General features: G+C 44.1%; 3 protein-coding genes across 12 annotated transcripts in view; 2 read left to right on the top strand and 1 right to left on the bottom strand.

The window, feature by feature from the left end:
* The window catches only part of ncor1 (nuclear receptor corepressor 1), a 33,529-nt gene extending 22,194 nt beyond the window's left edge, over positions 1 to 11,335 (top strand). For 2 of the 10 annotated variants that reach the window (XM_029174713.3, XM_029174708.3), the window contains exons 24-46: positions 990 to 1,153; positions 1,683 to 1,797; positions 2,009 to 2,094; positions 2,223 to 2,373; positions 2,457 to 2,582; positions 2,663 to 2,746; positions 2,835 to 3,085; positions 3,181 to 3,481; positions 3,619 to 3,846; positions 4,064 to 4,270; positions 4,707 to 4,856; positions 5,337 to 5,531; positions 5,629 to 5,764; positions 5,964 to 6,436; positions 6,627 to 6,734; positions 7,187 to 7,335; positions 7,446 to 7,663; positions 7,750 to 7,893; positions 8,081 to 8,226; positions 8,421 to 8,474; positions 8,570 to 8,761; positions 8,847 to 9,023; positions 9,129 to 11,335. In XM_029174713.3, coding sequence (XP_029030546.1) covers positions 990 to 1,153; positions 1,683 to 1,797; positions 2,009 to 2,094; positions 2,223 to 2,373; positions 2,457 to 2,582; positions 2,663 to 2,746; positions 2,835 to 3,085; positions 3,181 to 3,481; positions 3,619 to 3,846; positions 4,064 to 4,270; positions 4,707 to 4,856; positions 5,337 to 5,531; positions 5,629 to 5,764; positions 5,964 to 6,436; positions 6,627 to 6,734; positions 7,187 to 7,335; positions 7,446 to 7,663; positions 7,750 to 7,893; positions 8,081 to 8,226; positions 8,421 to 8,474; positions 8,570 to 8,761; positions 8,847 to 9,023; positions 9,129 to 9,319 — 4,046 coding nt within the window. In that variant the 3' untranslated portion in view covers positions 9,320 to 11,335. Of the gene's footprint in view, positions 1 to 989; positions 1,154 to 1,682; positions 1,798 to 2,008; positions 2,095 to 2,222; positions 2,374 to 2,456; positions 2,583 to 2,662; positions 2,747 to 2,834; positions 3,086 to 3,180; positions 3,482 to 3,618; positions 3,847 to 4,063; positions 4,271 to 4,706; positions 4,857 to 5,336; positions 5,532 to 5,628; positions 5,765 to 5,963; positions 6,437 to 6,626; positions 6,735 to 7,186; positions 7,336 to 7,445; positions 7,664 to 7,749; positions 7,900 to 8,080; positions 8,227 to 8,420; positions 8,475 to 8,569; positions 8,762 to 8,846; positions 9,024 to 9,128 lie in introns of all 10 variants that reach the window. The other 8 variants (XM_029174707.3, XM_029174706.3, XM_029174711.3 and 5 more) reach the window with 7 other exon arrangements.
* A 140-nt stretch (positions 11,336 to 11,475) lies between these two features.
* Positions 11,476 to 19,775, top strand: zswim7 (zinc finger, SWIM-type containing 7). Its single transcript, XM_055514502.1, has 6 exons — positions 11,476 to 12,696; positions 13,551 to 13,572; positions 14,268 to 14,370; positions 17,650 to 17,754; positions 19,342 to 19,458; positions 19,654 to 19,775. Exons 1-5 carry the CDS (start codon positions 12,558 to 12,560, stop codon positions 19,456 to 19,458), a joined length of 486 nt encoding a protein of 161 aa, XP_055370477.1. The 5' UTR covers positions 11,476 to 12,557; the 3' UTR covers positions 19,654 to 19,775.
* Positions 19,764 to 26,964, bottom strand: adora2b (adenosine A2b receptor). Its single transcript, XM_029174732.3, has 3 exons — positions 26,528 to 26,964; positions 25,924 to 26,396; positions 19,764 to 22,016 (listed from the first exon to the last, which is right to left on the bottom strand). The coding sequence occupies exons 2-3, from the start codon at positions 26,241 to 26,243 to the stop codon at positions 21,317 to 21,319; spliced, it is 1,020 nt and encodes a 339-aa protein (XP_029030565.1). The 5' UTR covers positions 26,244 to 26,396; positions 26,528 to 26,964; the 3' UTR covers positions 19,764 to 21,316.
* Between the last annotated feature and the right edge of the window lie 219 nt (positions 26,965 to 27,183).

Raw genomic sequence — 27,183 nt, 5'->3', positions numbered from 1 at the left:
TAAATGAACATGAACTTTATGTATAGGAAAATAATAATGTTTAACCCTAATTAGGTTTTTTTTTTTATATATGCACATGTCGTTACATTCATTCTAAGCTACTTGATCTCCCAATATTCACAAGCACAGAAGTATGAAGATGGGACTTTATACTAAAACTATGAACCTGTTGACCTGCAGGCACAGCATTTTGCTCATTATTTCAAATACATTTAATTTTCTATATTTATGGAATTATGGGTAATGGGCACGTGTGTTTAGTAATGTATGTATGATTGGAGCACACATTGCTCTATGTGCAATTAAACTAAGAATGTTGATGTAGAAATTACATTTTTAATTTTACTTTTCTATACTGTAGTTTCTCTTGTGTGACATTTTAAGCAAATGTATTTCTTGTATCTTGAAGAATCATGTTCCTGTCTTCTTGATAGTGAACCACTGCATAAAATTTAATTCCTTACACACACTTTCCCTGAGACAAGGATTTATAAAATACTCAAGTGTCCTTTTTTTTTTTGTCACTGTATGAGCCAGCAAAATTCATGACCTCCGGAGGAACTATTACATAGCCATTTGCATTTTTGATTTTGAGGAGTGCAAAGTATGAGGCATGCTCTCTGCAGGGAAGTTACTCCCTGCCTATGTGTGGGTGTGCTATGATCCATTTCGTCTACTCAGCTTCCCCAAGAGATGCTAACGCAGACCGTACGCATGGCCCCTGGTTGTCTCAGGCAACTCGGGTTTTCAAAGTTCCTTCACCGCTTACTGGAATCAGTCACAATAATGCTGAATATTTGATCATATACTCTTGACGGGGAAATGAAGCTTAATGAAACCCTTATGTTGGGTGGGTTGGTGCTGTGGTGTCTGGCAGGCAGGAGGTATTTAGAGGATAGGTTTGGATTACTGTGTAACATTTTGCCGTTCATGGCAGTATTCAGTGTCTGAATGTTATGCTTTTATTCTTTTTTTTATATTCCTACTAGTGCTCCACTCTGCCCCCAGCCAGCTGGTCCAGACTGTGCCAGATGGAGTCCGCGTGACGTTCAGACCCAGTCGACCTCCCAACATTCCCTCTCCTCCCCCACTCATTCCAACCACAAAGCAGACAGACAAGCCCTCCTTCATCCAGGGAGGCTCCATTTCCCAGGTAAAACAACAGGGTGCAAATTGGTCTACTGGTGACATCAGCAGACCTTTCTACATACTGTAACTGTTCTTCACACCAGAAGTGTTCCTTGACACTAGCATCATTCCAATTACCTTGACATACACAAACATTTCTAATCGGGAAATGTGTGTCCCTTACGCGTCCTCCTGGTCTCTTGGGTCAGCTGACTAGCGTCTCCTGACCGTACCAAAATCCAGGCGAAAGCTCAGAGGGGACAGAGCTTTTGCCATTGCGGCGCCTAAATTATGGAATGCCCTACCACTGCACATTAGGCAGGCACCATCATTGTCCACTCTAAGTCCTATTTGAAGACTTTTTTTTTTTCCTCTGGCTCTGCATGAGACTTCGTTTTTCTCCACTGTTTTATTCTGTTTTTATTTATTGTGTTAAGTATTGTTTTAATTGCTTGTTTTTAATATTGTTTTACCATGTACAGCACTTTGGTCATCTAAGGCTGTTTTAAAGGACTTTATAAATAAAGTTGAACTGAGTTTAGTTGCTTTTCCAGGGAACTCCTGGCACATACCTGCCGTCCCATGTTGTCTATGGGCCAGAGGGTGCAAAGAACGCTGTGGGATCAATCTCTCTGGGTCTGCCTCGGCAGCAGGATCCCAACAAACCTGGTAGGACAAAACATGGACTCCTTTAGTTGATAACAATACTGTGGAATAGAAATAAATGCCATGGTAAATAAATGTGTAGTTTCAGTAATTCTTTTTATCTTTTCATTGTCTAACACAAATTAATGTAACTATGGAAAGTTAAGCTTCTGGTTGAGATCAACCACTAGATGGCAACAACCACAACTTTTATTCTTTTTATCTAACTCTCAAGGATCTGCAGTTTCATCAATACAGGATGGAAGAGGCAACCCAGCCAAGGTGGGCGAGGGTCTGGCTTTCCGGGGATCAATCACCCAGGTAAAGACTGTGTTGTGCTGTATTTACTTTTTTATTGTGTAATTTACCCATATCAATAATTGGGTTACAATTACAGGGAACCTAAAATTGGGCATGTAGTTTCTTATCTAAATTTTTTTTTTAAATAGGGCACACCAGCCTTGACACAGTCCAGCATTGCTGCTGACCTCCTGAAGGGCACAATTACAAAACTGGCCACGGAGGACCTGAACAGCCCAGACAAGACTAAAGGTCATGTCATCTATGAAGGCAAGATCGGTCATATTCTCTCCTATGATGGTAAGGGCTTTGATTGTGTAGATACCATTTGTATATTTCTGCATCAAGCACACAACCCTATCCTAAATTTGTGTCCTTAAAAGCTATCAAGAACACCAGGGAAAACACACGCAGTCCCAGAACAGGCCATGAAATTAAACGTACTTATGACATGATGGAAGGGGCAATGGGCAGGGGACACCCCGGCAGGGAAGGCGCTCCATTCGAAGGTACTGTCTTTGTTGATGTAAATGGTCTGGCTTGATTTATTTGGTCTGTATAAGGTTGATTTGGCTAATTTGTTTTACAGGATTAATTAGCAGAGCCTTGCCCAGAGAAAGTCTTCATGGAGATTCTAAGGAAAGACCACTGACCACTGGTTCTATCATGCAAGGTAGAAATCTATAAAGCTTCCCGCATTCCTTTATACATTGTAGTATTCCATAAGAACAAAGACTGAAGAATCTTCCAAATCTTTTTAGGAACACCTAGAACTGCTGCAGAAACGTATGAAGATGCCATGAAATATGGAAAACAGATAAAGCGAGAGAGTCCACCAATTCGCTCTTTTGAAGGTGGTATTGGCAAAGGCAAACCATACGAGGGAGTCAACACTATCAAAGAGATGGGACGCTCTATTCATGAAATACCCCGGCAGGACCAGTCTAGCCAGGACATCTGCAAGACCCCTGACATGTCAGACAGGAGAGTTATAGATGGCTCCATGTCTCAGGTTAGACTGACTGGCATAGACATTATACAGAAGGACAAATTATGGCTGTAATTTGCTTATTAGTGAATGTGTTATTTGTTTCCTCCCTTTACCAGATTCATCCTTCCAACCAGTCGACCATTAAACATAATGTCAAGTCCTTAATCACCAGTCCCTCTAAGATCCCCCATGGCATGGAAGCCATGGAACGAGCCAAATACGAGGAGAATAAGGCAGTACGGCACACTTCTGTGGTCAACTCCACCACCTCTGTCTTGCGCTCTACTCACCAGGAGATGAGCAAATCCCAGCTTAGTCCAGGCTTGTATGATGACTCAAATGCTCGCAGGACCCCTGTCAACTACAGCACCAATCCAGGTTCTAGAGGATCACCCATGCTTGGTCGTGGTCCTGAAGGTACGTTAATCATTTGATTCATAAACTTCACCCGTAATTTTTTATTTATTTTTTTTTTTTTTTAAAGACATTTAAAGAAACCTATACAAGGAAATCTGTCATGCCCTTCTAATTGCGTACTGATGTATCTTTCAAAGGTGCTATGAGCTCTGCAAAATCTGCGTCACATGAAAGAAAGAGTGCCATGACCCCAACACAGAGAGACAGCATCCCTGCAAAGTCCCCAGTGTCCAGTGGTGACCCTGTAGCCTCTCACAGCCCCTTCGACCCCCACCACCGGTCCGTTGTTTCTGGGGAACCATACCGTGCACACTTGCCTTCACATCTGGATCATACCTTGGCTTTCCACAGAGTTCTGGATCCTGGTACACTGTTTTAATTAATTTCAATCTTTTCATCATTATTGCCAACAAAATGATCATTTTATTGTAAATGAGAAATAGCAGCCTTGGGACAGTTAAATCATCAACATTAAAAGTCCATGTTCCCTTTTTAGCTATTAACGTCATATTTACGATCTATGTCAGTGAACCTTCTGTTCATATTTCTGCCTGTTTTCTTTTGTTTTTTTTCTGTCCTCAGGTGCAGCGTTTATGTTCCCCAGGCAGCCGTCTCCAACAAGCTATCACAACACGTACCAGCTGTACACCATGGAGAACACACGGCAGACGATCCTCAACGATTATATCACTTCCCAGCAGATGCAAGTCATCCCACGCCCTGATATGGCCCGAGGATTGTCGCCACGGGAACAGCCTGTCCCAATCCCTTACCCAGCCGGAGCTCGAGGTACGGCCCATCCACCAGCTGGCCATTTTCACCTGCCACAAGAAGCAGGGGAGAGGCCTAAGGCAGGAGGGGGTGTAGTGTGCAGATGTGCTTGTGAAGTAGTGGCTACCTTTTCCAGACACCCAGAAGCAAATGACCTAGACAAATTTTACAGATTTTCTGACTTTTTACTATTGGGGCTGCAACTGATTCGGCTACTACTCAATTCATCAATTGGGTATGGTCATCCAAATCTCCATTTGCTGAGTGGTTGCCTTTTACAAGTTGACCACTATTCCACTTTCTTTGCAGCCCTGTTGCTTATTGATCAATCTGTATTTGGGAGCACTAACGGATGAAGGTGATGGGTTACAGCTAAGTGTATACGGTGTTCATTCAGCATCGATGGATTGGTAATTGTTGTTCACCGTTGGCCCTTTGCTTCTGTCTGTAAAAGGGATTATTGATCTAGCCCAGATGCCTCCAACTATCCTGTTGCCTCACCCTGGGGGAACAGGTACTCCCACTTTGGAACGCATCGCCTACCTCCCTGGAGCTCAGCCCCCTTTCCCTGCTAGGGCTTTCAACCCAACCTCCATATCGCCAGGTGAGGACCCCTCCCTCCCCCATCCCTACACTCCCTTGTCTTCCTTGGCACGACTCCTGTTCCCTTACACCTCTGTAACCGTGCCTCTCTGACCTGGCGTGGAGTGTCATAGGACAGTTTACCTGTCCAGTTTACTGCATTCATGCAGGGAAGTATTTCACAAAATTGTTGGTTTCACAGCAATGTTTTACAGTGTTTTATTAGTTCCACTAAATATGTTATGCTGTTTGTGTTTATACTCAAACTATAGTATTAAATTCCTCATGTTTAACTGTTTGTGTGATTCTGTAATATATTGTTTTTATTTAGAATCATTCACTAAAATAAGCCACAAAAACCTAGAAGCATTAAAAATAGTGATTTAATTTACATTAAGTTGTGGTGTGATTTTTCTTATTTTATTTTCTCTAAAGCTCTGGTCCTGCTGAAACCACCTGACTTTTGAATGTATAAATCCTGTCTGTGGTTTGTTTTCTTCAGGCCATTCAGCCCATCTTGCTGCTGCCGCTGCCGCCGCTGCCAGTGCAGAGAGGGAACGTGAGAGGGAGCGTGATCGGGAGCGTGATCGGGAGCAGCAGGAAAAAGAGAGGGAACGAGAGCACCGAGAGAGAGAGCGTGAACGAGAGCGGGAAATGCGAGAACGCGAGCGTGAGAGAGCCAATGAATACATCCGCGGTGAGTTGTTTTGCTCTTTTCTAGTGACGATGTATACTTCTGTCAGCACAAGATATCATGCAGTGGGGCCTGTATTTAGAAATGTTTAATGTATCAGGTGGACCTGAGCAGCCAGGCCGGCCAGGGAGTCAAGGTTACCTGCACTCTCCATCTCCCTCACTGAGGACACAGGAGGTAGTGGTTCAGCAGCGGCCGAGCATTTTCCAGGGCAAGAGTGTCATCACGTCACTTATGTAAGTCTTCCCTTCCCCCTGTTTGTCTGTGTTTGGAAGGGGCATTTGAGCTCTCTCTATGCAGTAAAATCACTGAACTCATCTTATTTGGTAGACATGTAATTGTAACTGTTAGTGTGAGGGGCTATTAATGTCCACACAAAGATAGCTGAGCACATCATTTGCGAAATACATTAATCTCTTCATCTCTTTCTATCAGGCCACATTCTGCAACAGTAGCAGCACAGAGTACACGGACAGAGTACAGTGCAGCTGATGCTCTGGCCGCACTGGTGGATGCCGCAGCCTCTGCTCCACAGATGGATGTGGCCAAGGTGAAGGAGAGCAAACACGATCGGGATGATGACATGTCTTTATCGTCCGGAGGTCGGCGAGCACCCACCCTGTCTGAACAGCAGCAGGAGGCAGAGAGACGATCTATGCAGTCACCATATGGTGCCATGTCTCTGCCAGGAGGTAAGCCCCATACAGCTTACCCTGACGGCGGAAACGTCGGGGTTAAGGACAAGTGCCTTCCAACCTCCAAGTCCCGTATTGAAGAGGAGCTTAGGACTCGCGGAAAGACGACTATCACGGCTGCTAACTTCATTGATGTCATCATCACACGGCAAATAGCCTCTGACAAAGACGCACGAGAACGAGGCTCTCAGAGCTCTGACTCCTCTAGCAGCAGTAAGTGTGTTGGGTACACATGGAGATAGATTAACTCTAATAAATAATCCACTTCACTGAACATACTGATGACATTGTTAGATCTGTGGACCACTACACAAAAGTTAAACTTTAAAAGATTTATCTTTGTAGATTTTTATACAAATTTAAGTGTCATTTGCTTAAATAACATAACTTGTTTGTTGTACAGTCTCATCTAATCGCTATGACAACAACACTATTGAGGTGATCAGTCCTGCTAGTTCTCCTGTCCAATCACAACAAGACAAAACAGAAGATGTGCAACCACAGGCATCAGGTATGAACACAACCTCAGTATCAATATGCATTCAATCGTGTTAGTACAAAATAGTGTTATTTTATTGATTTATTATCTATATTTTGTACTCTGGTTGGAAAATACATTTATTTGGTTTTCACTTCAATGCAAGTATGTGTGTACTTGCATCGAAGTGAATACCAAAAACACACACACAAAGTGAGGACAGCTTGGCCGGTCTTCACTTCTTTACAGGCCTGTTTGAGGCTTAAGATGTGATTTTAGGGCTGCAGTTAGAATTGGGTTTTGGTTCAGATTAGAGCAAGCGTTAAACGTCTGCCTTTTAGTTGTGATGGTTAGGAGTAGGGTAAGGGGCTAGGTGACAAGAGATTGGCTTAAGAGTGCAACATTACATAGTATATTGCTCTTCTCCTTATGTTTAACTCAACCTCTCTTTTTCCAAAACAACTGTTCCCATAAAACTCCATCAGCTGGCATGCGGTCCTACCAATTAAGCCGTATTCTGCCACCAGGGGAACAATCCCAGCCCAGCTCCCAGTTGCCACCCTCTTCCCAGGCAGATAGCTACACACAGATCCCAAAGACTCATCGTGTCATGACCTTGGCAGACCACATTTCGGTAAGAAATGCTGGAGAATAAAATAACTAATATTGTAGATCAACCATCATAAGCTATGTAGGATGGGATTATTAATGTTGTAATTTGCTTTTGTGCTTCCTGTCATTCAGCATATCATAACCCAGGACTTTGCCCGTAATCAGGACCCTCCTCCAGCTTCCTCCTCAGCTTCTGCCACATTCCAGAGCGTGGTGCCACCTGTGTCGTCTTCAGGCCGAGTCAAGGTGCCCAGCCGTTACAGTCCTGAGAATCAAGTACAAGCCCCACATCATCAGAGACCCTCCAGTAGAGTGTCACCAGAAAATACCAATGACAAGCCCAGATCCAGGTATCCAGGGCAAACAATCACGTCACAATCTTAATAAACTATCATCTTTAGCCTCTAATCTAATAGCCAGTCTCTGTCTTTTTCAGACCTGGCAAGTCTCCAGAGCAGGGAGGCAGGCAGATGGAAAACTATGAACCCATATCTCCACCACAGAGCTACCAAAGCATGGATAAACATGAAGCTGGTGGGCCAACATCACAGAGGCGAGAGACTGACAGTTCTGAGCTCAGGTCCAGGTTCTGCACCGCAAAAACCTTAATACATCTTAAAATGTGCTCAATGTATTCTAATTAACTTGCTTGTGTAAATTTGGATATTGATTTAATTAGTTAATTTTTAACTAATGAATTTTAACTATAATGTCTTGTAAGAATATCTGACTGTATATTGTTCCCCTGTAACATTGTCTAATTGAAGGAGTGATTCGAGGTCTCCAGGGAGCATCAGCTATCTGCCTTCCTTCTTCACAAAGCTGGAAAACACCTCACCAATGGTGAAATCCAAAAAGCAGGAGATCTTTCGTAAGTTGAACTCCACATCTGGTGTTGGTGATTCTGATGTTGGTAAGTGGGTCCTCCTTCCTTCATACTAACATGCATGCATCAAAAATTATAACTCTATAAACAATATTCACTTTTTAAATCTGTTTATTCTGGATTTCTTTTTAACTGAGCACGCAATAACAATCATCATTTGTAGTTTTTTTTCTAAGACACTAGATTTTGAGCATTATGAGCAGCTGATAATTGTCTTGTAGGTAGTGCTCAGCCAGGCACAGAGATTTTCAACCTGCCTGCTGTTACTAGCTCAAGTAAGTAACTTGCTGTTAGCCACTGGTAGGAGGTCAGTGCTTTCTCACCTTGTCAATCATCATTTTGTAAATTCTAATGTGTTTTGGTTTTGTAGGCAATATCAACCCCAGGAATCCCTCCTTTAGTGATCCAGCCACTAACCTGGGCCTGGAGGACATCATCCGCAAGGCCTTAATGGGAAACTTAGAGGAAAGACAAGAGGATCACCAAGCAGGAATAGGGGCCATTAACACAGCTGGCACAGGCAGTGACGCTCGCCAGGAGGCAACTCCGTCACCTAGTATGGGTATGCACAAATCACATTGGTAAACATAGATCCTCACCTGGAGATATGTTGGTTATTTACAAGTTCTTCTTACTGAAATCAACAGGAAAGCAGAAGCAAGTCAAAGCTAACAGCCGGAAATCCAAGTCCCCTAATTTGGGTCAGGGCTACGTTGGAGGCGAACGTCCCTCCTCAGTGTCCTCCGTCCACTCTGAGGGAGACTATCACAGACAAGCTCAAGCCCAACCCCAGTGGAGCTGGGAAGACCGACCCTCATCCACAGGTAAGCTCCTAGCCTCTGCACTGTCAACAACCTTTCCAATTCAAGCTACGAGGAAACACTTGAATGCACCTATCTAAAAAAAAAATTGTCTTCCTCTTTTTGCAGGATCCATGCAGTTCCCTTACAACCCACTGACCATGCGCATATTAAGCAACACACCACCCACCTCCATACCTTCCCCCTCCATACAGAGCCAGCAGCAGCAACCACCTGCAGCTGGAGCCACAGTGGCCCAGCAGCGTGTGTGGCAGCCTCTGCTGTCAGAGCAATATGAGACCCTTTCTGACAGCGACTGATCTCTACGTACCACAGCTCCACTATAAATAAGATATGCCTGCACTGAGGCTTGTCTGTTCACCCCCCTCTCCCAGAACTAACCTTGCTCACTGGCAAGTAGATAGGGTGGGGTTTGTTTCTTCTTTTTGGTGCTATTGCGCCGTCTGGCTGTTAGCGGTGAGTACAAGCAGCAGGCTGGGACTCTCCAGAATATTGCTTGCTTTTATCCAGAAGCATTCAGCCAGCTTGTTTGGAAAAGAAATGGAACTTGACTGAGGGAACTGACATGAGCTGTAGTGAAGATGAAGAACTTGTGTACAAAGCATAAGAGACGATTTCTGGATTTGTTTGATTTCTGTAAAGATATTCCTTGTCTTTAAGAAAATCATTGTATGTAAATAGAGTAAACTTTTGCAGTGTTTTCTTAACTTGATTATTTCTTATTTTAATGTTGCTTTTAAATTGATCCACTTTAAATGGGAAGAGTTGGGGTATAATCTTTAATATCACCGTTGTTCTCTCCCAGCCCACCTCCAAACCCACATGTCCTGATCCCATTTTAATATTTTTACAATTGTAATGGTAGAGACCGGACCTGTGGCTGTACTTGAACCTGAGCGGAGCACAGTCAAGTACCACCAGAGCCAGAAGATCATGGACATTTGAGGACAAAACATAAACATGCCTCTCTTCACTGCACTAGTGGGGATGATGTATGGATTGTAACTATCAGATGGTAGATGTTGAGAACACTGGTGTCATAGCAGAAAGGTGAAAAGTCTGAAATAAGCTTAATTTTGCCAGAAAAGATATCCTTATGACTACTCCTGGACCCCTTCTGAATGATAAGTGAGCCAATGTGTTTCTTCTTTTTTTTTTTTTTTTTGATATATATCCCCACGGTGTGTTACATGTAGCTGTCTCTCTCTGCAGTTTCTAACCTGTCCACAACGATCTGCTCTGCAAGGTTGTCATGGTAAAACAAAGTATGTCAGGAATATTTTTTGTTTTCATTTTGTTTGTTTTGAACAGTTTTGCCATGCCTTGTGACTTGAGAAAGAAGGCAGCTTTAACAAATTTTCTCAGAGAATATACATTGGTGTTTGATGTTTGTATTTGTTTCTGTAGTTCCTCCTTTTTTTTCTTTTTTTTTTTTTTTTTATACTATCCTGACAAAAATCTGAACTCTGTAAATTGTCTTTCCATTACAAGACGAAACTAACCAAACAAAGAATGGTCTGCACCATTGTTGCACTTTTTTGCTTTGTAGCTTTTGACAACAAAAAGCATACTACCTGCTGTGTAACTTATTCAGCCTCTAGCACATGAGGATAATCAGATGTGCTTTAATGTTTTCCCACCATTCACAGAACTCTGTCTTTCATCCTAGCTGGTACATGAGTTTGTAGTTTAATATGTGCATCACAAATTACAGTTTTAAGTGTATGGTACCATTGAACGTTAAGGATTTTGCCACCATGGTAAGTCAGATCCTTGACCACTTAATCTCTGCTTTCATTGTATCAATCATAACGCTTTGAATATAAATTATGCTAGATCAACATCATAAATAACAGTAATGTTCCTTTGCAGGTCTGTTTTTAGATGTGTGAAAAATACAATATTTTGGCTGTTCAGCTAATCCATTCTGCTCTAAACTTGATATTTCCTTTTTGTTTTTGATTATGAATTATTTGTCACAGCAAAAGTTCAGATTTTTTTTCCATCACGTTCAACATCTTTGTTATCCATCCTGTTTAGATGGGATGTTATGTGTTTACAAAGGCAAAGACAAAAAACGTTTACAAACTTGAATCTTAAAGAAAATCCTACATAAAGCCGAAAAATAATTGGTGCATCTTTTCAGCTCCCTATCAAACACACAGTGGTGACTTTGTTGTCTTTTTGAAATTGAGACTTGAAAACCCATGTATCCTATGATGTTGAAATGCAATGTTTGTATCGCACAATGTCTATTATAGTAGGCTATTACAAGAGTTCAGACCAATCAAATAAAGTGGATCAGTTCTCCACCACTGGGAAACACAATCTGTTCTTTCTTACAGCTAATGAACTGATGTCTTTTCATTTGTAAACTATGAACATGCGATGACTATCAATTGTTTTAAACTTTGCGCAAAATCTGTGACTGAAATTCAAGAAATGGGGTAAAAATATCTTATTCATATAAACAAGTGAATGTAATGTAAGGTAGTGACTGCCCTTGAACAGGTTAATGAAAGGCAAAAGTCATTGGTCTTCAGTAATATTTTCAAAGGTCTACCACATCGTAAAATGGACTGACTTCTTATAACATCTGTTGTGTTCCATTTAATTCCAATAATCATGGGTCACTGGCACTTGGGATAAACATTCTTAAGTGAACATCAGCAGTCAGTGATATTAATGAATTTCTTTGGTTTTGTAATTACATGTCAAATGTCTGGCTTAAAAATCACATACTGAAAAACAGCGCTGGATAGTTATTCAAAACACCTGAGCTAATTAGCTACAATGAAAAATGCCAGTTGTGCCTGTGATCGTAAATCTAATCTGACACCTTCTGCTTTATTAACCGGCTCACAGTACCCACACACGTTTGCCTGCCACCTCTCTTGGGAAACGGTCATCCATCTCTCCTCTAATTTTTGATTAAGATCCTCAATTTGTTTTATTAAAAAGCATTTGGTTTTATGCTATGACTATCAGTTCTGTGTGCTTATGTAGCGGTTTTAGCCCAATCATCTTAGCATCATTGCTTTAGTTCATTGAGTTTTATGGGCATTCATCTATGAACAGCTGTATTAAGGCCCCCGTCACACAATTTAAATTAAGTTTAGTCCATTTAAAGACTGGTATTACTTTATTTTTCAGCACTCTTTTCCATGACATGATTAGAAACCCCTGCTACAGGGAGGAGTTCACATTAAAGTCTGTGCAAGGCACCCAGCTCATCGCACTTTCACCCCTGTGCTTCACACTGGATATTAAGTGTTTCTGTTGATTCAAAATTGTTTAAAATGCATTGTTGGAGATGATCATTTTAAACAATGCATTTAAAATGCATTTTTGAGGATGGATTTAAAGAAGTGCTTATACATTAGTAGATTTAGCAAGAACGACTACATTTATTTGAGAACAGAGTCTTAAATTGGTTGATAGTAGGGCATTTGTTTTTTCGAGGGAACGCGGAAGTTGTTTTATTTTGGTCTCAGCCTATTGGCTGGAGGAAAGGAAGACGTTGTGGCGGAGGTTGTAATGTTTTGGTGTCACCCTATTGGTTGGAGGAATCGGCGACTTCCTCAAACACAAGATGTGAAAATGCGTTCGTTTCTACCAGCAGTAGCAGAACAGCTTTTCCGAGATATCCAGAAAACATACCAGGAGACCTCCAAAAGTACGTCAAGATTAGTATAAAAAGAGAAATGTGTTTCAGGCTCGTTGTGAAGGTATCGGCTGCCAAGAAAGAATATCTAACTAATTTACTTAATATATAAATACCATAAAATGCAGGTGTCGGCGCTACCTTTCAGACTGTGGCTTGTGTCTCATTCAGTGTTGGTCGTTTAACTTCACGTTGTCCCAGAGCTTCACAGTGACGTAGGCGACTTTGTAATTTGGGCTGTAGGAGACGCAGTTGCGACACAATTAGCGTTGTTCAGCTGTGCATTTCGGTAATAATAATGATAGTTATCGATTGAAGTGTCCCAGTAAACCATGAAACACACGCTGTTAAATGTTATTCGTCATGTACAGTGAGTTCTGACTAAATACATTTTGAACACATGCCTTTTTAAATGTTTTGCTGGGGCAAGGAAGTACAACAGATTCTCACGTGTGAGATTAATTATCAAATTATATTGCTGTGTTCTGTCTCTGTCTAGTTATATGAACATCACCTTCCGTCAACAGAAGTAGTGTCCAATATACACATAAAAAATATTATTGTCATGTAGTTGATGAATTGTTAATGACATTCTGAGTAAGGACAGTGTATCCAGATGCACGTATTTATTTTTTTACCTTGTATTTCAGGGGTATATTACAGTTAATAGCCACAACACTCATGTTGTGACTTACAGCTAATGTTTTAATAAATCCTGTGTTGTATTATAAACTCCCGTCGCCCTATTAATTATAATTGATAATATAGATCAAGAATGTGTAATTGTTTATTTTACAATACAAATATTTTAAAAGGTCACAATAATACAGTTGAACCAAATTTTGTATTATTTTATTTTTTCACAGTTCCTGATGACCTGCTTATTGCGTAAGTCTCCTTACCATGTAATTTCCACTGCATAGTATATTAGTAACCAAGCCACCAAGATATATAGTTATCTTCACCTGTTTGAGTTAGGATCCATGCTGGAAAGTCCGCCCATACTGTAGCGGGATCTCGGGCAGGGCAGAGGTTTTTTTACAGTCTGGATTCACCAAAGTAATGTAGCACTGAGACACCATGTTATGATGCTCTGTGTCTCTACTGAGACATTTCCTGCCATAGTCGTGAGTTAAGAGATTCTCCTCGTCTGGGTCAACATGGCCACATCCTGTCTGCTACCAAGGAAGCCTTTGGTTTAGTGACACACAGTCTAAATGACCACAGAGCAGGACATGCATTCATCTCCCAGGTGTCACAGTCTGATTCCTGTTGTCCGAGTAATATGTGGAATTTTTGTTTGTCATAATTAATTGAAAGGAAGGGGTAGTTGCTTTTGCTTATAAAGATAAGATAAGAGCATATTGCACAGGGTAAAAATGTGCCCAACCATTTGGATGGTGACTACAGTATAAGGTGACAATTGTAGCAACAATTACAATAATCAGTGATTTACTGGGAGCAGCAGTTGTAAAGTCTTACAGCAGCAGGTAGAAACAACCTATGGTGTCTATTAAGTGCTATTAAGGGCAATAACAAGTTTTTGATTGTTTGTCTCCCATTTTCTTGCTTGTGTCTTTCAGTCTGAAGTTTGTCTTTGGGCCCTGTGCATTGCAAGCTTTGGACTTAGTCGACCACCGTTCAGTCACTTGCCTGACCTCTCCTAGTGGCCGCAAGGCCTTTCAGGTGTGTTTTCAGGAGTCTTTTTTTGTTGTCTTTGTTTAAATTCTAATAAAAAATCTTTTGATCATAGCTGTTCAATTAGCACCTTCATTGCCTACTCACATACAACTGTAGATTATACTGTGCTTATAGAAGAGTATTATTCATAGCTAGCGGTTCCAAAGGAAATGTGCTTCTGAAACCTAATAATGCTGTCTTTTATGTAAGTTAAGCATCAATTTAAACAGGACATAAAGAGACTTGGGAGAAAAAGTGAGGCTGTGGTCATTGTGACCCACGTTTCCTGTGAAGTCCTTTAGGGCCCTGCAGGCGCAGTTTATGAGAGGAATCGTAAAATACAATACAGTTAATTAAAGATTCTCTTGGGACACTTTTTTTGCTGTATCTTAATTGTTTTGTTTATTTTTGCTGAAGGCCATTTAAACATTTAATGTACAATGGAATTTCTGATTGCTACCAGTTTCATGTAAAAAAAAAAAAAGAAACATTTTTGGTTTAAAAGTTTATTGTTACTTTTTGTATGAATCCAAAACACTATGTTGTGTTACCAATATATCATCAATGTTGTTGCTTATTATGAACCTTCAGACAAGTAATTTTTCACATTTGTTGCATTACACTCTACCAGACAGCCTTAACATCAGAGACACCATGATATTATCATGGTGTCATATCTTTCCTTTGTTGTATTGCATTAACATTTGTGAGTGTTCGTCTGATTGGTACATGCGTCAGTGTGTGTGTGAGACTGTTTACCTAGCAATTGTCCATAAAAGCCATGTCACAGATGTTTTGCTTACTCAGCTTTCTGACTTCATAGCTTATTACTCTATACATGGTCACAAGCTGTATTCATCATAATGTGTAGGTGGCATGGCATTACTTTAGCTTCTGGCTAAATGTTATCACAGCAGGCCTCTGCCTTAAAATAAAGTTAGAGTAAATGAGCTGAAGAGGATCAGGCCAATGCCAGACATTTCAGGTTTAAGTGCTTTATGTCCTGACTAGACGTTGGCCATATTTGGGCAGCGTATGACAGAGGAGCGTCACCTCTGGAATCGAGACAAGGCTCTGATGACAAATTTAGGAGCAGTGGCTGGGTTAAAAAAAACAGTGTAATTAATCATTCGCCGCTCAGCTCTGCTACAGATTTCTTTAAAATAAGTACAAGATCTCAGAGCACATCTCTTTCTTCAGAACAGGAAAAAGGATTAAACATTTTCTTTTCTAGCTTCCACAAAATCATCAGAACCATATTTGCATTTGAAGCTGTGCCGTATTTTTTAGACTTTCTGGAGCAGAGAGTTTACTGGAAGCTGTGGGTCTTGCATGATTAGTGACCCCCATGTCTATAGATGATGGAGTAGATGAGAATTTAGCAAAATGTGTTTGTCGTTTTCAAGTCATTTCCAAGTAATATACGGTTTCTGTGGGACTTCAGCCTTTGCTTTTCTCAGAAACAATGAATAACCAGTGCTTCTTACCGCATCTCATTCAGACGTTCAGTATATTCATATTGACCCCAGCTGAGAAGTAGTAGGGAGTAGTGTTTTCTGTTTGGTTCTTGTTACTTTACTAACATTCAGTGATTTAAATCAGCAAACCTGGGATTTTGTTTCTGTTTTTTAGTTTTCTGACAAATGCTGAAACATCTTGTGTGGATGCTGTCCTACTGGGACTGCCTAGATTTGTTTTTTTCTTGGTGTTAGTTTACTAAGCCAGCTTCCTGACTGGAATCTTAAACAAACTCTTTGTGAATTGATGAAAGATTTTTAACTCTTGAGAATTTCATTAGAATAAAACCATATACACTATTTATTTCAAACTAACATGTCTAAGTGATGCAGAACTAAGTACTTCTTAAAGTACTTCTTTTTTCTATTTTTTAATTCAATATTATCATCTTGATGAGATGGATGCTCTAACTGCAGGACTAGTGTCAATAGTCTGCATGCTTTGTGGGTGTATCTAGTAAATGACATCTTCAGATAAATGCATCTGATCAGTGGTCACCAGGCTTCAGCGAATCTCTGGATGCACCTTTGTAACGCTGGCTCTTGCAGAACCACTTGTCATGATGTTGAGCCAGAGCTGTCGTGTCCGTCTGTTCCACAGCAAAAAAAGCTCTAGGAAGTCACAGCTTCTGTACGTGCACAACAACATTGTATGTCCCCTCTGCAGCGACTGAATGGCAGACGGTGATGTCAGGTGTTGGAGGAGCTCTGGGTCTGTGCCCAGAGGAGGCCCATTGTTTGTGATGAAATTAGCCGCGAGCTCTGCAGTGTGAGCTGCAGCAGAGCCACTGGATGCCAGCAGGCAACAAGGAGGGCCCAAGTGTGCACTGGTTTTAAATGATCCAAGCACTTTAGAAAGTGAAGCAGGCTCTGGCTTGGTCTTGGTAGCTTTGCTGCTTCTGCCCTCATCCTGCTGGGCACCGGCACCGAGGCGCTTTGGGCCCGTGCGATTGTCTCTTTGCGCCTTATTTATAATGAAGTGTCACAATGAAGCAATGAGGTGTTTTTGCTTTAGTAGGTCACAGAGAGAGGTAATTTATTGAATCCCCTGAGAATAATGGAGCCTGCTCTGACATCTTAGGAGGCATTAGTTATTGTGAAGTGTCGAGCTAATCCACCGACTTAATGTCCTCATGTGTCATGTGCATGAGGATGAGACCTTAAATCACTGTCTGTAGCTGTGAGGAGCACCGGCGACACCGGGGCCATTAGACGGGTTGTTTAAAAATGAATAATTTATGTCTCATCTTCTGCGATTGATGCCGAACGGTGAGCCAACCACCGTCCACCTTTCAGTTCACCTTGGGACAGCCCCGCACACGCGGACTGTGACGTCAGCGTCAGCGAGGTGCAGCCCCGCCTGCAGCTGGAAGTCATGATAACCGGCCGTGACATTATCTGATGTAGTGACACCGAAGCAATGGCCGACTCTGTGACCTTTTACATGTTCTGTCTGAATTGGTGCTAGTACTGGTATTTCTACCACCACTGCTGCCATAATGTATCTGGAGAGCTCAGCTCGACATGACATCATGATCCGTCTCTGCTGTGTAACTAAAGGACGATCTGGCTCCGATTTATAAATAGGAAACTGTAATATGATATTATGTGTGAAACTGTACAACACATTCAGGTTTGTCGTCATTTTCCTGCTTCGCTGTCGCACCGTAACCAAACTACAAACGACCCTGTGGTGACATTTATATTGTGAACCTGCTGGATTTAAAGGTCCAAGCATTTAAAAGTGCGCTGCTGGATTGTGTTGCAGGTGAAAGGAGCGTCGGGGCGTCTGTACACCTGCTTCGTGTCCTGCCACTACTGCCCGTGCCCGGCATTCGCCTACACTGTGCTCCGCAGAGATGAAGGCCTGCTGGTGAGTCTGCAAACGCTCGCTCACCAGCCGTAATCTGGAAATTATTTCACTTCACGTCACGTAACGCGCGTGCTTGTTAGCGTAAGCTCATGTATTATGCATGGAATAGGTTAAGGTTGAAATCAAGTCAATATTTGACCCGCTAATGTTGTTCAGCGACACACACAAATAATACACAAGTGCTTGTCATTCAATACACATTTAGTCGCTTGATTTATAAAACGCACATGAGCCAATTTGACTGCTTTGGTTGATGTTGTTGATGAACTACAAAAAAATATAATTCGTCTAAGTGGGTGGGAGTAAATGTGTTCATTCACTCTATCGACTGGCAAGACTGGATGCATAGAGAGAGAGAGAGAGAGAGAGAGAGAGAGAGAGAGAGAGAGAGAGAGAGAGAGAGAGAGAGAGAGAGAGAGAGAGAGAGAGAGAGAGAGAGATATCGAGAGATCATAGCGAGAGAGATAGATCGCGAGAGATATCGATCGAGAGCTCTCCTATCCTCTCTCTCTCTTGCTCTCTATCTCTCTCTCTCCTCTCTTCCTCTCTCTCTCTCTGAGAGAGAGCTGAAATCTGGTTCACGGCCATTGTGTCTTGTCAGTGAAGCTCACATCCTCCAGCCAAGGCTGTAATGTGTGGAGCAGATGTCGCACAGGCAGGTCATGTGTGTGTCTGCTCACTGAGGGGTGTCTCCTCTCTGCCGCTCTTCCTCTCTATAACCACCGGCGAACGGCCTCCGCTTCAGCTCCAAACACTAGAAGGAGGCCTTTCCCCGGAGGATGCTGCTAAAATCAGTGTGAGAAGCAGAAAGTGGAGATTCCCCCTCCAGCACCGTTGATATCAACGTACACACACACACACACACACACACACACACGGCAGGAAAAAAAAGCTGTCTGCTCTCCAGCAAACTGGATGAAAGCAGAGATGTGCTGGTGTTGCTGTGTGTGCAGACGCTAAAAAGGGCAGATACGGCTCCAGCAGATCAGATTTGAACATATCTCTTCAATCAGGCTGCGTATGACCGCGGCGTCTGTGGGCCACTGTGCCAACATGGCTGGATAAAGACAGAGCAGGTCCACGCTGCTCCATGAAGTAGGTCAGCGGACAGATAAAGGAGAGTCAGTAGGAGCTCGTCCACACCGGAGGAGAACTCATCTATAATGTATGACAGAGACTGAGGGGGAAACGTCAATAGCCTGTTAGACCTGTTAATATTGACAACAGAGGAGCTTAAGAATTAACGTTTAGTGACACACGAGTAGAAACACACACATAAAAATACTAGTGTCGTATTATGATTCACCACACACACACACACACACACACGAAGAGTCACACACCGGCGGCCCTCACTGTCACATGCTTTTTTTTTTTTTTTTTAAGTTATGCTCAGAATGGGAATGATTTAGCTTGATGACTAATCCCCACTGACTGACCATTACTCAGTGAGGAAGTCCCAGCAGGTCCAGTCAGACGGTCCCTCTGGTGTTCAGACTTTGAGTTTTCATTAGAGCTTTGTGCCCGTCATCATTAGTCACCCTCGTTATCCTCTAATGAATCTGTGTCTGTGGTGTTTTCTCCCAGTGCAAGCACATCCTGGCCATCTATCTCTGTCAGGCCCTGGGCTTGACTCAGCAGGAAAGTGTGTCGGATCAGCACATGTCGGCGCTGCTCGGCGGGTCGGCCGCCGTCGACACCTAGGTGCGTGGAGTGGTGGCCCCTGGGGACAGCGTGGAGCCTCCCAGACGGCTCGCTGGATGCTTGGGGGGGGGGGTTAATACCACTCACTCTCTGAGAGACACCACATGTTGCTTTATTTATTTTTGCAGTTGTTTCTGTTTGTGTTTCCAGGGAAATGACATCTGTTTATTGAGGTTATGCTCGTTTTATTTTTAGCCGCTTTTGGTCTGACCCGTCCGTTAGAGAAGCGGTACGTGTCCTGTCAACATTCCTCTGTTGTCTCCGTGGATCGTCAATTTGAGTTTCAAGAAATAAAGAATGATGTGTAACAATATAAACATTGCTTTTATTAACAAAATAATTCACCACACTTACAGGTTGCATCATGTTAAATAGCAAGTATCAGGTGGCTGTTATAGTTTTGTTGAACTAGAGAAACACTGGCCTCTTCAACGGTTGAACATCAGCTCGACCACAGTGAACGTTTCTCCTGATTAGTGATGACACTGTAGCACATCGACAGATTCTACGGAATGAAAGGCAGGAATGTTGAGAGAGAGCGACTTGTTGCCGTCCATCTTACCTTAAAATGGAGAACGAAGGCAATAGTTTGACATCAATCGACAGCTTGTAGAAAGCCACACCTACAGTACTTATTTTTACACGTCAGTCGAGAAAGACAATAGTACAATGTTACAGTGCAGTGAACGTGTGGATGCCTCCAGTGGAATGTACTGAAACATTGGCACACTCCTGTATTTTAGCCCTTGGAGTCAGTCAGAGGTCAAAACAGCAGATGGAGGGAGACGGCGAAGAAACGGAGACAGGCGCTCAAACCAGGAACACTCCAAACACCGAGACAAGGTTCAAACACCAAAGAAGCACAACCGACAAGGAATCACCTAAACTATCAGTGCAATGGGGTTTCATCTGTGTAGTGACGGCTCTCAGGTGATGTGAACGTCCTCCCCCTTCACATACAGTACATTACAGTACTCCAGACGAAGTAGAGTCATTCTTCAGATGCCCAAGCTTAACAGGAAACACTGGTGCTGTGATGTGAGCCACTGTACATATGTGTGTGTGTGTGTGTGTGTGTGTGTGTGTGTGTGTGTGCGCGCCAGGGGGATAAAGGGGACGATCACTTCCCACTTCCTGAGCTTTTATGTCCTCAGAAGATGAAGACGAGGCGAAGCACCGCTGCGTGTCTAGTGTTTCTGGGCGTGAGGCTTGAGCCACAAACACACCCCCGACGTGAGAGGAGAAGCCGTTCTTCCTTCTTGTGTCTGCTTTGATTCGACTCGTGAAGCAGCAGTTTAATAACAGTTCTGGTATATAAAGGTACGATGTGTATTTGTTAACTCTCAGTTTAAACAGTGATATGAAAAACAGTTTTTGCTTCTAAGGCATCTTCTTGAACTGTGTCCTACTGATCACTGAGCTGTGAGTGTGTATGTAGACTATTGTACCTCACAAGGACAGGTGGAGCTACACAAAAGGCCTGAGAATGACCTTTACATTCCCAGCGATAAGGTTTGGTAATAAATAAATTATTAAACACTGGCAATGAATGTCAACAATGGAAAATATTGCAACGCACGAGTGTTTGGAGCCGTAACAGGTCGGATGCAGGATGATGAGCTGAATTATTTAAGCGTGGCTTGTTCGGTCCCACGAATCCAGTTAGTTTCAACGTGATTTAGAAATCGGAAACCCTTCACAATATAAAGGTTGTGTAAGACTCGTCGTTCAGTTCACCGCTCCACCCCTGATATTCATAAATAAACGTCCACATTCACGGCGACTTCGCCACCAGCTCGCCTTCGCGTCTCTGTAAACATTAGCCCCCTCCGTGAGCTCAGTCCGAGGCCGGCGCCGTCTAGAGCAGCGGGTCGATGGTCATGTGGATCTGGTCCCGGTTGCGCCGGCTGCCGCCGGAGCCCAGGTACAGCTCCTCCCGGCGGCACAGCACGTGCTGGGCCAGGATCTTACGGAAGGTGTTCCTGAAGTCCTGTATGCGGTAGGCGTAGATGATGGGGTTGACCGCCGAGTTGGCGTGGGACAGGATGATGGCCACGTACATGACGGCCTCCGGCTTGCGCAGCTCCGAGTAGAAGAGCGTGAGGCAGTTGAGGATGTGCACGGGCAGCCAGCACACGGCGAACAGGCCCACGATGATGGACAGCGACTTGGCCGCCCGGATCTCCTTCTGCAGCAGCCCGTGGTGCTGGCTGTCGCCGTTGCCCACGCACTTGAGCTCGATCTGCCTCAGCTGCTTGCGGGCGACGGTGAAGATCTTCAGGTAGATGCCCAGCATGATGAGCAGCGGCGGCAGCACGCACACGAAGAAGTTGAAGTAGACCATGTAGTTCATGTCCACCACGACCTCGAAGAAGCACTGGAGCGGGCAGCTCCACGCGCCCCGGGCCGGGGCGCCGGTGGCGTTGGAGCTGCCGTTCGCACAGCTGGAGCCTTTGAGGTTCCAGCCGAAGAAGGGGATGAGGCCGATGATGAAGGAGAGGATCCATAAAATGGCGATGATCTCCCTGGCAGTCTTTCCTGTCATCAACTCCTTGTACCTGGAGAAAACACACAAGCGGTGACTGCCTTAGCCCTTTTCCATGTGGTTATTTGGGTTTTCATTTGCATTGCAACAAAAGAAAGAGCTCAAACATCTCTGTCACCTGAGAGATGATAAGCGGAACTCTACATTTTATTTCTGATGCTGAACAGTGTAACACAATTTTGTCTAAACTTCAGGAAGTGATGGTCTAACGGAGCCCGTTTTGCATAACAAACGCACCACTGCAGGCTCGTCTCAGTGCAGAGGTGCGATTTCTCAGTTCAGCTTTACACAGAAAGCGACCGTCGCGTTTTCTGCCGCGGCCCCGTGCTGTTTACCGTGGAACGCTGTGTTTCCTGTAGAGCTGAAATATGAGAGGAAATTATTAACAGCAGGTGCACACGGACGCGGGCGGCACATGGAGATGCAGGGACGCTCGCCATCGTAAGAGCCGCGCCCGGGGCCAAACCCGGCTCTTTCTGCAGAGTGATTCAGGCGAGTGAGCGAGCGCGTGCTAATGACTCATATGCACACACACACACACACACAGCATGTGGTCTTAAACCTCATTAACCGTTATTTTAAACTAATGACACATGCACATGTTCGATCATCACTATTTAACACATCACTTCACTGAAGTTTGTGGCAAACTATTAAGACTTGATGACAAATTACCAGGGAGACAGTTGAGGACTTGATGATGCAGCCTGAGGCTGAGGAGGCCGCGGTGTTAGCCTCCCGTGCCCAGGAGGCCATTCTTCCCTAATCCCTCCCTGCTTAAAGCACTGACCTACAAATCCCCTTCATCTCACCCGGAGCCTCCACCTCGGCCCGTAGCCTGTATATTATCAGGCTCCCGCATCCTTTAACGGCCGGAGGGCGGTCAGGGAGGTAGCAGCCCTCTGCAGGCGCACGCTATCACAATTAGACAGTGAGTGGGATGAATGCAGGAAATGGACGCGCTATTCCTGGACAGCGCATCCAGCTCATGCAGAAGGTCGCGTGTAGTAGAATCACCATGAATGCTAATGGCGAGTAAACGCGTCTGGCTGCTAATCATTCATTTATACAGTTGCCCCAGTCTGTCCTCGTGTAATTAACAGGAAGCGCTGCGCTGACAGTGATCTCTGTTGTTGGTGATGGTTTAACCTCAGACTCTAAAAGGCTGCGAGTGGAACAGGATGAGGGACGCGTGTTCAGCCTCAACCTCTTTGCTCACAGGCGTCAAACCGTTGCCATCACATTTGTGGCTTCCTGACGGGTATTTGCTAGTAAAATGTGAGCGGTGTTACTGGAACCGACAGCCTAACCGACCCCCGAAGGAGCCTCCTGTTGGACGATCGCACCGGTCCCAGACGTCGATTACTCAAAACCCGCATCCAGGGAGGCAATAATCCAGGAAAGGAAGCGCCAGAGCTCACGGTGACCTGCACATGTTCCCCACGTACACACACCTTCCCCCCTTTTCCTCTACGTCAGCCCCCGCATCCGTGTCCCAGCTGAATATCGTCTCCCACTAGTTCTAGCAATGACGACATCACGCTTTCTCATCCATACAACCCTTCCCCTCTCTCTGTCCCTCTGCTTCCGCCTGGGGGCCACACACACACACTAACTAAATATTCACAACGTCCACTCAAATGTCCAGCACTGTCTGCAGACGAACAGGTGGCCGTCCGCACAGCCTGCCTGTTTGTGTGTATGCAAACAGAGATGTACAGCATTTGCATTATGAATTTAATCAGCGAGTATCCATAAAGTATAAATTATACAATGTTGACTGCTTAGAATAAATATGAACACATTTGATTGTGCAGCACCTTTGCACTCCAGTGTTTTGGCCTCTATAAACAGCTACGCAGGGAAAACCGAGGCCACGTGAAACTGAGTCAAAGTGAGACCTTGCACTAAAAACAACATGCAAATGGCTCTAAGAGGGGATCAGCACAGGTCTGACCACAACATCCAGTAACTCCACCCATGCAAACGGCAGAGTGGAGCAGTACGCACACAAAACACAATGAAGCTCCAGATCTGATGCTTCTCAACAACAAAAGTATGATTCCCCCGAAATGTCTAATTCACAGGCTTCACACATACTGTATGTACAGAAGTGCAGAGTTTGCTGATTGAGGTGTGGACTTAACTGTCAGCACAAATCTTGGTGGTTCTTTTTTTTTTTTTTTTTTTTAAACCGACCTGCAAAACAAATTCTCATCCGGTGCTAAATCTCACCTATAAACCAAACCGAGATTTATATCTTCACACATAACCATCCTTTTACCACTGAGGACTAATCTGACTCGCTGAAAGAGTGAGGGTGACTGACTGATGCAGATTTCTATTTGATTGATTAGAGCCAAGTCCAGTCAGGGACGCCTGCTCTATCCTTCAATCGCAATAGTTGCCTCATTCACTAAACAGACATTAGGTGATGTTCAGTCAAACAGAGCTGCGAGTGCGGCTTTGATGATTTGCCTGATTTATGATGCGTTAAAGGTTATTTCAAAGTTCCAACGGGACTGGAGCTGAACGCCAGAGGGTGCTTTTCTGAGCTTCGTCTTCTCACGGGGTTTGAAACATCTGTCTGTGGCCTTTCACTTCCACTAAAACCATCTGTGAAAACACTTTTATCTGAAAGAAAAATCTCAGCCCCAACAGGCCGGTGACACAAACACACACTGTGCCTTTTGTAATCTGAGCTGACTTACGCTGCCCCAAAGGTCCCGTTATCTCGTGTGTAGGTTTAATGACGGTGGGATCTGGGCTTTCAAAGCAATCGCCACAAAGTCCCGCTGAAAAACTTGTTACACGAGCGCCTCCCGTTTATCCTGCGAGTGAGCCCGTTTCCACCCGAAGCTTAAAAATAGTCCAAATGGGGATGTTACAAGCTGTTGTGTTGGTGGCAGACAACTTTCATCCCGTGCTGGTGTCAAACCGTCCTTGCTTGCCAGCGTTTGAGTGTAATGGAAATGACAGCACGTCACAGGCTCTCAGTGCGCACGGCCCCCAAAACCACATCGGTCACTGCTGTGACTGGTGCCTTAAATGAATTTAGAAAAAGGAGACGATCTCCTCCGATAAAGGAGCAGTTCATGGAAATATCAAGCGGCACAATGGCGTCGCTCCCTGTGTGTTTCCTGAGGCAGACACGCTCAGAGGAGCCACAGTAAATCTCTGTGGGCCCTGCCTCAGGATCAATAGCAGTGACACAGTGTGGCTACATATTGATCCAACAGCTTCTCCTGATGTGTGTCATCAAACATTTCCTGACAGAGCTTTGCATCGCTTTATGAACTGCAGCAGATGAAATGAGCTCAGCCCACTGAGCGTTAACACTGAGCTCACGATCAGTTAAGGAAAAATGAATTAAATCGCTTTATATCAGTATTTCTGCAAATCATTAAATAAGATGTTGTCATCCAAGCACTTCGGAGCGGTTTGGTTTTCTAGACTAGAGTATTTGCCTGTCGTTAATGTGTAGAAAAGTATTATCTGATCATCCTGCGGTCACGGTCTAAACAGTAGCTGTGCTGCTTTAAGCGCCGCAGGAAACCGACTCATGACATCATAGAAATTACACTAATGCTAGTTTCCATTAAAGACAACATTTAGCAGCTGTTTTAGGAAGAGGGGATGAAACGAGGGATTAGGAAGCCGGAGTGCAGTTCAATTAACAGTCCACCTTTAGATGGGTCGCCGATCTTTAATCTGTTGTTCAAAAACCAACAGCTTCAGAGAGGTCCACTAAAAGGATTTCAATTGACTGATTGGATCAATTAGATGAAAATGGCAGAGTTAAAGAGGAACCACGCGGAAGTTTACGCTAGTGTTTACGTTCATATTCAAATTAATCTGGACAATTAGAAAAAAAACAAACACGCACATCTGTAATAAGCACACGATTTGGAAACACTCACCTCAGGGGGATTTTCACGGCCAGATATCTGTCAATTGCAATGGCGAGAAGACTGAAGATGGAGCTCTGCGTCAGTACCAGGACGAAACAGGCCAGAAACAGGCATCCGTAAAAGTCCAGGCGAATGCCGATACTGATGGTGATGGCAAAGGGGATGGCGAGGCAACCGACCAGAATATCAGCCACGGCCAGAGACACCAAGAAGTAGTTGGTGGCGTTCTTCAAAGTGGTGTTGATCGCAACCGCCCAGCAAACCAGTATGTTGCCGGATATGGAGAGAACAGCAATTACTACTTCAATCACGATGTAGAACGCAAACATCGCAGCAAAGTGTGTCAAGGGACCGAAACCTGCAGGTTGTTCTCGGGGGGGAAAGGGGTCACGTACTGTACAACACTGCGCCTAGTCCCAGTGGAGTGGAGAAGTCTTTCTAATGTAATCCAGAAATATTCCACACGTGTCAGAATCAACCATCTGTGGGAAACAAGAGACTTTACTTTTTGTGCACGTTTTTTTTAAAGTCTCTCTCAAGCGCAGTCCGTGCGTAATAATGCATGAACACAAAACCAAAAGTCTGTGAACAGTCTGCGTGTGTCGTCGCTCACCTTTTTGAGCCTGTACATCCTCTCTGGCTGTTTCACCGGCGACCGACTTGTGGAAGTGAAGCGAAGGCAAAGTGACACACAAGTTCCCCCGCGACGGCAGTTTTGAAGTGAACGGCAAAACGCGAGGAGGGGAAAAAAAACAGACGAGGGGAAACGAATTCACAGAGAGGCCACGCCCCGCGCGTCCGCACACACGCACACGCGTGTAGTTACGAGCGCAGAGAAAGGTGGAATCCCGGGGAGCGTCGCCGGTCGGACGTGCGTAATTACGCGCCAATTAAACTGCGTCCAAGCGCAGCAGCACGTGCGCCTTTCAACGTAAACGCAATCGCGTGCGGCGACAGCTCGAGTCACGGGCGCGCGGCGGCATCTGGAGTCAAATTAGGTCGAAACCGCCCTGTGAAGATTCCCCTTGAGAATTATTTTATCACGTTTGTACGCTTTAAAGTAGCCCACGTACTATTACACAGGCTGCTGGAAGGCTCTCCGTCATACTATAGTGTATTGTAGTGTGTTGTGCGCTGTGAGAAGCAGGAAACCACTTTTCGCAGTGTTCACACATTCCCCTTATGTTTTACAGCCCTGGCGCAGAGCTTTTAATGGCCACAGTGGAAACCTCAACAACCTCAACTACGGCAACACACGACAGATTAAAA

Source organism: Betta splendens, chromosome 14 (genome assembly GCF_900634795.4).
Source record: "Betta splendens chromosome 14, fBetSpl5.4, whole genome shotgun sequence".
Taxonomy (NCBI): domain Eukaryota; kingdom Metazoa; phylum Chordata; class Actinopteri; order Anabantiformes; family Osphronemidae; genus Betta; species Betta splendens.
The sequence above is the reverse complement of the archived record's forward strand: the minus strand, read 5'-3'. Positions and strand labels throughout refer to the sequence as shown.

Coding starts and splice junctions, on each gene's coding strand:
- zswim7 (XM_055514502.1), top strand. CDS start 12,558: ATGTTTTGGTGTCACCCTATTGGTTGGAGGAATCGGCGACTTCCTCAA. Junction 12,697..13,550: donor ATACCAGGAGACCTCCAAAA/GTACGTCAAGAT, acceptor ATTTTTTCACAG/TTCCTGATGACCTGCTTATT. Junction 17,755..19,341: donor GCAGAGATGAAGGCCTGCTG/GTGAGTCTGCAA, acceptor GTTTTCTCCCAG/TGCAAGCACATCCTGGCCAT.
- adora2b (XM_029174732.3), bottom strand. CDS start 26,243: ATGTTTGCGTTCTACATCGTGATTGAAGTAGTAATTGCTGTTCTCTCC. Junction 22,017..25,923: donor GCCGTGAAAATCCCCCTGAG/GTGAGTGTTTCC, acceptor TGTTTTCTCCAG/GTACAAGGAGTTGATGACAG.